At 36.2% G+C, this 10147-nt stretch overlaps 1 protein-coding gene across 1 annotated transcript; it reads left to right on the plus strand.

Moving 5' to 3' along the window:
• Positions 1-1211: 1211 nt before the first annotated feature.
• Positions 1212-9160, plus strand: LOC120261218 (integrin-linked protein kinase 1-like). The gene is made up of 12 exons (XM_039269003.1): positions 1212-1795; positions 1882-1956; positions 2028-2132; positions 2852-2937; positions 3880-4000; positions 4270-4349; positions 4484-4546; positions 4672-4790; positions 6082-6167; positions 7491-7615; positions 7961-8092; positions 8670-9160. The coding sequence occupies exons 1-12, from the start codon at positions 1367-1369 to the stop codon at positions 8674-8676; spliced, it is 1428 nt and encodes a 475-aa protein (XP_039124937.1). The 5' UTR covers positions 1212-1366; the 3' UTR covers positions 8677-9160.
• The last annotated feature ends 987 nt before the right edge of the window (positions 9161-10147 follow it).

The raw sequence follows: 10147 nt of genomic DNA on the forward strand, positions 1-10147 counted from the left end.
AATATATTAGTAATTATTCATTTTTTTTAAATATGTAAGCATATATATATATATCATATTGGTGTGTGGGTGTGTGTGTGTATATATATAATATGTTTATTTCTCTATGGAACATCATTGTCAAACGAGGTAGTCCATTCTTGAAATTGATATATTGCCTTTTGCTTAAAGTTGCACGCATTGCCGACATCTAAATGCCATTTTTCCATGCTAGCTTGTTAATTTTTTTTTTCTAATAGATCCCTAAAATCCTCTAAAAATCTATCAAAATAATAGTGTCATGTAACACCCCAAATTATTCAAACTCGTTTGCATAATATTCAACCTTTTATGGTGTGGCTTTTCTAACTATCATGTCAAATCACCTAAATAACCCTATATATATATCCTTATTCAAATTAAAATATAAATAAATGTTTTATATTTTATTTTTCATGACATAAATTTTATGAGAATTTCACATTTTTAAACACGTGCGTATAAATCTTCAACCTTTTAATCTATTGTCATTGGGTCTTTTTTGTAGGGTATCCGTGGATCACTGAGGAGGTAGGTTCGAATCTTAATTTATGTAAGGTGAGGGGACAAGTGTTATAGAATTTGAGCTTACTCTCCTCATGGGTACTCACTCTGAACACATGGTTTGTCTAAAAAAATAAAAAGATTAAAAAAAATCATCAACAATTTAATCTATTGGCATCGGATTTTCTGTGTAGGACGAATGGATTCAAGATTTTTGTTTAGTGGGGGCAAAATTTACCAAATATATTTTTATATTTTAATTTTAGTGAAGCAATTGACCCGACTAGCTACCATGTAGATCTGTCCATATTTGACAGAAAAAACAAATTTAAATTTTAACTTACCCAAGATAAGAGCATATGTATTATAGGGCTTACATTCACCTTTCTGGCATGTGTCCTTGACCCAAGCCTTACATTTGTTTTTTTTTTTTAAAAAAAAATCCACAAACTACCCCTATCAACATTTAAAAACTCTTCAATAAACAAAAAAATTAAAAACCAAAGCTTATAAACTAACAAAACAAACAACAAAATAACAAAGAAAACAAATAATAAAAAACTTCAAGTCCTTATTCGCAAAAAGTCTTCTTTCAAATAACTCCAAATCCCATGTTCCCCTCCATTGAGAACCAACACTCTTATAGTCTTATATATATATATATATATGGATATAAAAATGCTGAATTATCGCAGCTCCATCCAACCCATCCTCGTGGTTTCCTTCTCCGATCCCAAACCCTAGATCCCCAATCCCCGCCCCCAATTCCGCTTCCCATTCCCTTCGATCCCTGATCCCCCTCCCGTGATGCTTTGATCCCTCTCCCACTCCCACCAAGGTCGCCATGGAGGTGGCCGCGCAGCTGCGGCGCGGGATCTCTCGCCAGTTCTCCACGGGATCGATTAAGCTCAGCGGAAAGTTCAGCTTCAAGCGCCAGTCCTCGTTCGATCCTGCGCGTCCTGGAGGGAACTCGAGCCGCCGGTTCGCGTTTGGCCGGCAGTCGTCGCTTGACCCGAACCGTCGGAGCCCTGTGCACGAGGAGCTCAGCGTGCCTGAGAACCTTGACTCGACCATGCAGCTTCTGTTTATGGCGTGCCGTGGAGATGTTAAGGGGGTGGAGGAGTTGCTCAAGGAGGGAGCTGATGTGAATAGTATCGATCTTGACGGGCGTACGGCGCTGCATATTGCGGCTTGCGAAGGGCATGTTGAGGTAGTGAAGCTTTTGTTGCGGTGGAGGGCTAATATTGATGCTCGGGATCGATGGGGAAGCACGGTATTGTTTCAATCTTTTCTCTGTTTCTGTCTCTCTCTTTCATTTGAGTCTTTGATAAATAATTTGATTTTTGTGGATCTTTTTAGGCGGCGGTGGATGCGAAGTATTATGGGAATACGGAGGTCTTTAACATATTGAAAGCCAGAGGAGCTAAAGTTCCGGTATTTTAGAGTGCTTCATTCTTTTTCTTCTGTCTTTTTGGTGAGAAGTATTTGCCTATTTTTCTTCTTAGAAAACCAGGAGGACCCCAATGGCTGTCTCGAATCCCAGAGAAGTTCCAGAGTATGAGCTGAATCCATTGGAGCTTCAGTTTCGCAGAGGGGAGGATATTTTGAAGGTATATCCTCACTTGATACTGGTCATATGAAAATGTGCTTCTATATGTATATACATATATTTGTAATTGTTTTGGTATATGTTTCTAGTTAGTTTGTTGATGTTTAGGGTGACTATCAAATTGTCATTGATGAGAGCTTAGAGTAGTTAGCAGGGCGTCGGTGGTACCAGTACATCTTATTAGAAATTAATGTCATGAGATTTCTCCTTCCAGTGGTCATAGGTTAGAGCTGTCGATCTTGTTTGTTGTATTTGTACATGAAGGCGATTGCTAATTTTTGTTATTTATAAATTTATATAAGACCAGATTGTGGTCATTCCTGATCAGAAAGTGGTGTGGCAGCATGCAAACTAATTGCTAAGTGAAGAGAGCACATGATTATTGCCCTTTTAATAACCTAGAACTAAGGACATGAGATTGAAACCAATGAACAAAACAAAGGACAACAACAGGAAAAGGAGAACTTAGAAAAGAGTTGAATCTACAAGTTAATCTTGACGTTAATTATTTTTGAAGCAGGTAGCTCCTTCAAATTAATTTAAGTTTCTTATCTTTCTATAAAGCAAATTATTGCTTGTTAACTGGTTTTATTTATCTCTGATTCAGTTTAAACTCCTATTCCATGAAATTTTGCAGACATGTATTCAAAACTCTCATCCCATGATTCATCATTTCACTTATTAAGTCACTCTCTTAATTAGTTTCATTTCATTTATCAGGGTGCATATCAAGTGGCTAAGTGGAATGGCACAAAGGTTTCTGTCAAAATATTGGACAAGGAGTGTTATTCTGATCCAGAGAGCATGTATTTTTCTACCTTACTCCTCATGATGCTTATAGTATAAAAGTTTTTAAAAAAACTTTTTTGTTTATTTGGGGGTTCATAAAACAACTGAAAAATAAATAAATAAGTAAAATCAAATAAGGGAGAAAACCAGAAACTTAAAAAAAAAATTTGCATGTTATTGTGCAAAATACAGCCACCTCTCGTAGAGGTGGGCACCGGCCGTTTAGCAACCTGGCCCGGCCCGTGCTCGGGCCGGGCCAACAAACCGTAACTGGCCCGTCATGGAGACGGGCCGGTTACGTTTGGGCTTGCCTCAATCTGTGGCCCGCCGGGCCAGACCCGGCCCGGCCCGCCGAGCCCAACTAGCCGGTTTGACCCGCCGGACTGGCCCGGCCCGCCGGGTCAACATGGAAGCCGGGCCGGTTCCGGGCCCGGCTTCCTGTGACCCGGACCAGCCGGGTTCGACGGGCCAACCCGGCCCGGCAGGTTCTACACCCAGCCGGGCCGGTGAACCGCAACCCGGCGGGTCAGGCTCGCCGGGCCGGTGAACCGGCCCGTGCCCATCTCTAGCTGCTCGTGGCTCTTGTATCATTTTAATTTTGGTGAATGAAACATCTGAAGTGGAAGTATTCTGATAAAATCCAACTGAAAAGCACATTGGGTGAACTGTAGAAACTGGAATAACTCATAAATAGATTCCCAATGGCTTCTTGCTTTGTATATTGTAGAGGTTAGTTATCAAGGTAATGCATTGCTTCATTCTGATTAAAATGTTTGTAAGATAGAGTTCATTCTGCCCTCTTATTATTTTGGAAATTATACTATCAGTACTCTACATATCACCCTATGTGTTCCTGATTGAACTATCTTCCATGGAAACACATATAAACTTTCAAGTGCTCATGCTAAAGCTCTAAGATTTACATATATTTCTTACTAATTTTTTTGCCTTATGCACAGAAATGCTTTCAAGCATGAGTTGGCTCTTCTGCAGAGGGTGCGGCATCCTAATGTGGTTCAATTTGTTGGAGCTGTTACCCAGAATATGCCCATGATGATTGTTTCTGAGTACCATCCTAAAGTATCTTCTATTTCTTCGACTATTGAATTTGGAGCACTAATTTCTTAGTTAAATCTTTGGGACAATTTCTTCTGAAATTTTTTTTGAATCTTCTGATCTCATCAAATTTTAGGCTTTTGCTATAAGGAACAAGTATTTCTTCTACTAATGGCAACGCACGTTGTTTCTTTGAATTCAACTTCTTATTGGTTTCGTAAAATATTATTTATTGTTGTGCATATGAATCTGATAATGTATGTGATATCTTTTTTTGCCCTTGTCAAACTTAGGGTAATCTAGCTAGCTATTTGCAAAAGAAAGGACGGCTTCAACCACATAAAGCATTTAGATTTGCCCTTGATATTGCCAGGTATTAATAAAAATTCCTTGGTCATTCAAGTTAAGGTTTTCTGATGTTTCAACATTCACTACATCGAGGCCTTCTCAATTTATTATGATAGCATATCAACTTTCTTATATAAGTGCCGTGTTTTCTTAATTCAGGGGGATGAATTATCTCCATGCTTGCAGACCAGACCCCATCATACATTGTGATTTAAAGCCAAAGTAAGATAACTGAATGCTAATTCTTGTTCTCTTTCATTAATAATTCTGTTCCACATGAAAATTTTTCTAATATTCTTTGGGTTATGTACTGTACTTAACTATTTGAAGTTTTGGTAAGGTGTCAGAAATATTTTGCTCGATGATGGTGGGCAACTAAAGGTGACAGGCTGTGGCTTGATAAAGCTGTCAAAATTATCACCAGATAAAGTCAGATTGGCACATCCAATGCAAATTGATGGCTCCAGTAAGTTGTGGCAATAGAATTTTGAACTCCATTTTCCACATTTATGTATCATTTCTTCATTTGAAATTCAGAATGTTATTTCGCTAGTTTCAACTATGCCATACACCCGTACCTAGGATGAGGATTTCTACTTGAATTGGCATTTCTACTGAATTGGCATTGATATTCTGTGTGTTTGCTTAAAATGTTGTGTCTGTTTGAGTGCTGTCTACTTTTAATGCTTTATGCATTACTTTCAGCTTGTTTCTAGTTTAAATGGTGTGAGCCTGTTTTTCAACTGAGTGTGGTTGGGTCTCAGTGAGGATTGGATCTTCATGAATTTAAATTAGTTGTCAAAAATGTCATGGCAAAGGACCATCTGGAAGTTATTAAAAAATAGTATCATCTTGAATGATGAAATAATTTGCTCGAAATGTCAGGAATATAGCATGAATAGGATACTGGTCAAAAAGGAAAATTTTGGTATTTGAGTATCAACTCCCTGCAAAAGTCTTATTTCACAAAAACGATAGCTTTGTCTCTTAAAGGTGCATCTCTCTTTTCTTGAATGTATAACATGAGATGGCAAAATGGCAATGCTGATGAATACTTACAAGGAAATTTTTAAGGCTCATTTACACCTTTATTTTTTGAAGTGATTTGCTCAAATAATTGTAAATTTTCATGAAAATCATGATTAACAACAAATGTGTTTTAGGGGCAGAACTTGCTTCTATTGCTAAGGCATGGTCATGAAGGTTAATGGCAAAGAAGCTATGTAGTGCTCTTTCCATTATATATGAACTTGAGATTGGCTAAATTTTAGACGTGTTCAGATGGCATAATGAGAAGATATCATGTTGGCATGATTTGGAATTATTGAATAGTTGCTCAAAACCCCAACTGAGAATTTTTGAATTGGAGAAGCTGTTAGTATTTTATGAGTTCTAATTTTTTGTGAAATTGTTTCTCGCACATTCTCCGGGAGAGTCAGGGATTTGATGATGAAGGAGCAAGGAATTTTATTTTTTCCCCCTTTTTATAGTCCCTTCTTTACTTCTTTTATACAATTCTTTTTGCATTTTTTGCTGAACATGATATTTCTTACTTCTTTTTTCTTTGATATATATATATATATATCCTATTTCCTTTTGATATCTTGTAATCAGTCTTCTTAGATTAGCTCTTGGCCGTTGATCTTTTTGATGCATGAGTATTTACAATAATCTAGTGTTCTCATATTGCATAACTTAAATGAGTAGTTTAGTTAACATGTTATCATCAAGTAATAACTGCTTGTCATTTATGCTAGATTTGTATTTGGCACCAGAGGTTCACAATAATGAAATATTTGATGGAAAGGTTGATTCATACTCGTTTGGACTTATTCTTTATGAGGTTTGTCATACTGTTTCTTTTCACTATTAAATGCATGTTCTTTTTCCTCTGAGTTGCATTCCTTGTAATTGATCTTTGTTCTATGGGAGCAAATGAATGCTTATGTCTGTACTCTTGTATACTGTTACAAGGAAAAAGACTTTTAACAATTTATTATGGGATCCTTTACAATTCCAGGGTGCTCTAACTTACAGTTGGACAAATTTTGTTAATATATTTTCCTTATTAATATATATTTCTTGTTGAAACTAATGCATTAACCTTGAACTTGATCATCTCAGATTGGTCTAACTGGGAACTACAAAGTGAATTAATATAAATAAATGGATTGGAAATGCATCATTTATGGTATAGGTTTGATTTTTATTCCAAATGAACTTGGATTTTCACACTTGCATATCACATGTTGTTTGCATAGAACATCCAATGGATATTTAGTTTTTTTTACATCTACACACTTTAGCAGACACAGTTGACATTTATAGACTCGTGATAGTTATCTGTTGTTCACATGAAACACTAATTATGCATCCTCTTAATTATATCCTGATATTCATCAGTTACATTGAGTCATGATAATGTTTTCCTATGGAATGCAACCATGTTTCACAGGAGTTTATCATTAAGTAATTTTCCCTATTAGGTAATCTGACATATTTAACACTTTTGAAGTGAAGCATCCTGATGTGCATGAGCAAACATGCTCGATTTATTCTTTTCTGAAAAGCCAATTATTCTTTTGGAGAAATTTCAGATGTCTCTTGATTGCCACTTAAATTTCTCAAGTGCTATAGCCATCCTAAGTTTAGAACATGCTATCCTACCATGGTCCTGTCGCAGGGGCATGGCGTATTGATTATACAAGTAACTTAAGGTATCCATAAATCCCATTTCTCAAAAATTGGTTCAAGAGGACACACCTCAGGTTCTGAGTTTACAGGAATTCATATTTATACAACATAGCATTTATATTCTAACTTGTTGGATATTTAATCTTGAGTGAAATAAAAATGTGCAAGATATTATTTGATGCATTATTTATATCGATATCTTTTGTTAAAACTATCAAAAGGTGTTAAGTGAAGGCTTGGCATTTGATACTTCAAAGTGTTGTCAAAATGTTTTTACTGTCAATCTACCTACATTGAAAGACCTTGGATCTAGGAAGCTTGTTTTAAGAAACCCACCCTTGAGTTTAATTTGGAATGAAACAAATAAGTGGTAAATTAAAGAATTATGCAGTATAAAGAGACCCATTGATATGAACATGTATTTATGCCGTATGCTTTTTTTATTTCTCATCTGTAGTTTGTTTTTGTTCAGATGATTGAAGGAGCGCCTGCTTTCCATCCAAAGCCTCCTGAAGAAGCTGCTAAAATGCTTTGCGTAGAAGGAAAGAGGCCACAAATGAAAAACAAATCTAAAAGCTATCCTCTTGACATCAGAGAGTAAGTCACATAAAAATCAGATTCATGTTGCATTGTGATGCCCCTGATTCTTATTACTTGCCCCCAAATGATAAGGACATCCTTTTTGTAAACTGCAGAGCTAAGGAAATTAATTATTAAGAAATTCATCTTCAGTTGCTTCCTAGATGGATGGAAAAATTATAACTTGGAACATAATGATGAAAAAGATTAAAACCATACTTTGACATCTCTGACTGTCAACTGAATGCAGTATTTTGTAGGGAATATATCACTTACAACAGTGCCTGTCTCATGAACCACCTTATGGTGCCACCAATTAATTCAAAATGAGTCCTCACAAAATAATGAATAATGCTTGTGTAGGTTGATTGAAGAATGTTGGGATCCACGGCCTGTAGTGAGACCAACTTTCTTAGAGATAATTGTGCGGCTGGACAAAGTTGTTGCGAACTGTGGGAAGCAGGGACGGTGGACAGGCAACTTCAAGCTTCCTTGGTATGTGCTTATCATTCTCAGGATTCTCATGTCTAAAGTTATTAAACTTGCACTTCATGAGGTATTAGTGGTTCATCCTTTCTTGTTCCATACAATCACATCTACCAACTGTAGACTAGTGCCACAATTAGCATACAGACAATATGATTTATGTTGATTGAGTAGGGTAATACGATCTCATAGTTTTTCCGTTTTCTCTTTTTAGTGCAGTGCTGCTAATTCCTTCAATAAAGCATGTTGATCGAGTAGTACATTATGATCTCATGGTTTTCTCTGATTCCTCATTCCTGACCACTGCTAATTTTTACAACTTATGAAGTGGTTTTGGAACTCCTTGATTTTCCTCTTCCTCTTTCATGCTACATGTTTTTGGTAGCAAGCCCACATTTGTATGATTATCTGGAGTTAAAACTTCGAAATCTTGATTGATAAATTTGATTTAGAAGTTTCATTGATAATTTTGTCAATATTTAACTGATATAAAATAACTTAATATACATATAAAATCAAAATGTAGTTTCTAAAACATCCCACTTTACCTATAACATTGTGCTATGCGAAACTTTCTTTTTTGCAGGAAATGAAGAAATCGGCCCACCTCGATACATACCTCGGGTGTCATCATTCACGTTGTTACTATATTGTACAATTAATAGAATAATAAATTCAATAAAAAGGGAAATGCTCGGAGATTATCAAAAATCATATGCTGTATACATTGAGGAAGGACTGTAGGAGCAGTTCACTAATAAATAGAAAGAATACCCGAATACGGAGTTCTATACACTCCTTCCCAACAAGCATTTGGTTTGGTAATCTCTGCCAACAATCAGGACATGCAGAGCATTTCTTTGGACTGAAAAACAACTGAAAACCGAGCCTGATCCAATGTTCTTAGAAACCTAGATTGCCTGTGTTACACTCTCATGTTACACTGTATCTTTTTCTTACTCATCTTTTCTTTTTTGTTTTGCTTTCTGTTTTGTTGGTTAAGTGCTTGTTTATGACTGTTGTAAAACTTTCTCTTCCAGGCTGTGTAATATATAGTATTACTCAATTTATTCAGTATGGCATGTTTTCTATAACCGTTGTGTTCTTTGTTTTATTTTAATTTTTTTTAGGTTCAAGTGAAAATCAAGATAGGTTTTCTTTTTTGTTGGAAGGGAAAAACCATTCATGAACATAGAAAAAGTATATATTTTAAGAGGTTTTATAGATATAGAACAGTCGATAATTGAAGAAAGTAACAATTGTATAAATTTTTTACACTGCCACAACATACTAAATTGCAGAAATGAATCACTGTGGTATATATATATATATCCCGATTAATCTTTTTACACTTTCAATTTTCATGAGAATTTTTAAATTTTTTAAATTTTATATAACAAGTTTGAACCATTGGATAACCTAATGATAAAGACACTTGGGTGCAAATAAGGCTGTGCACGGTCCAAAACTGGACCAGACCAGTCCAAAACCGGACCGGTTAAACGGTTTCTTTATTATTGGGACCAGACCGGACCAAATAACAGAGAAACCCAGACCGGTCCGGTCCAGTTCGGTTCCGGTTTGGACCATTTTGGACCTGTTTGGTCCAGTCCGGTTCGGTCCCGGTTTTTATGAATTAAAATTAAATTAATTAATATACATTACTTATTTATATATCCTCGCATTTGTCCTCTTTCATCTCTTCCACGAAAGATCAAAACAAATTTTTAATAAACCCTAAAACGTAAAACTATATTTACAGATTTATAATAAATCGGTCTAGTCCGGTTTGGACCACGGTTCCTAAAACTGGAACCGGACCAGACCGGTCTGGAACTGGTTTCAAAACTGGACCGGACCGATTAATGATGAAACCGGACCGGTGGTTAAAAAAAAATCCGGTTTACGGTTTAAGCGGTTTTTTTTTAACAGCCCTAAGTGCAAGGGGAAGTGTAGGGGTTCAAATCTCTCCCGAGGGATTTTTTTAGGAGGTTTGTAAGCCACCAGTGCACCTTTGTATTTTATTTTTTTTTACAATTTTTTAAATGGGGAGCGTTTGTCGTC

This window comes from Dioscorea cayenensis, chromosome 5 (assembly GCF_009730915.1).
Source record: "Dioscorea cayenensis subsp. rotundata cultivar TDr96_F1 chromosome 5, TDr96_F1_v2_PseudoChromosome.rev07_lg8_w22 25.fasta, whole genome shotgun sequence".
Lineage (NCBI taxonomy): Eukaryota > Viridiplantae > Streptophyta > Magnoliopsida > Dioscoreales > Dioscoreaceae > Dioscorea > Dioscorea cayenensis.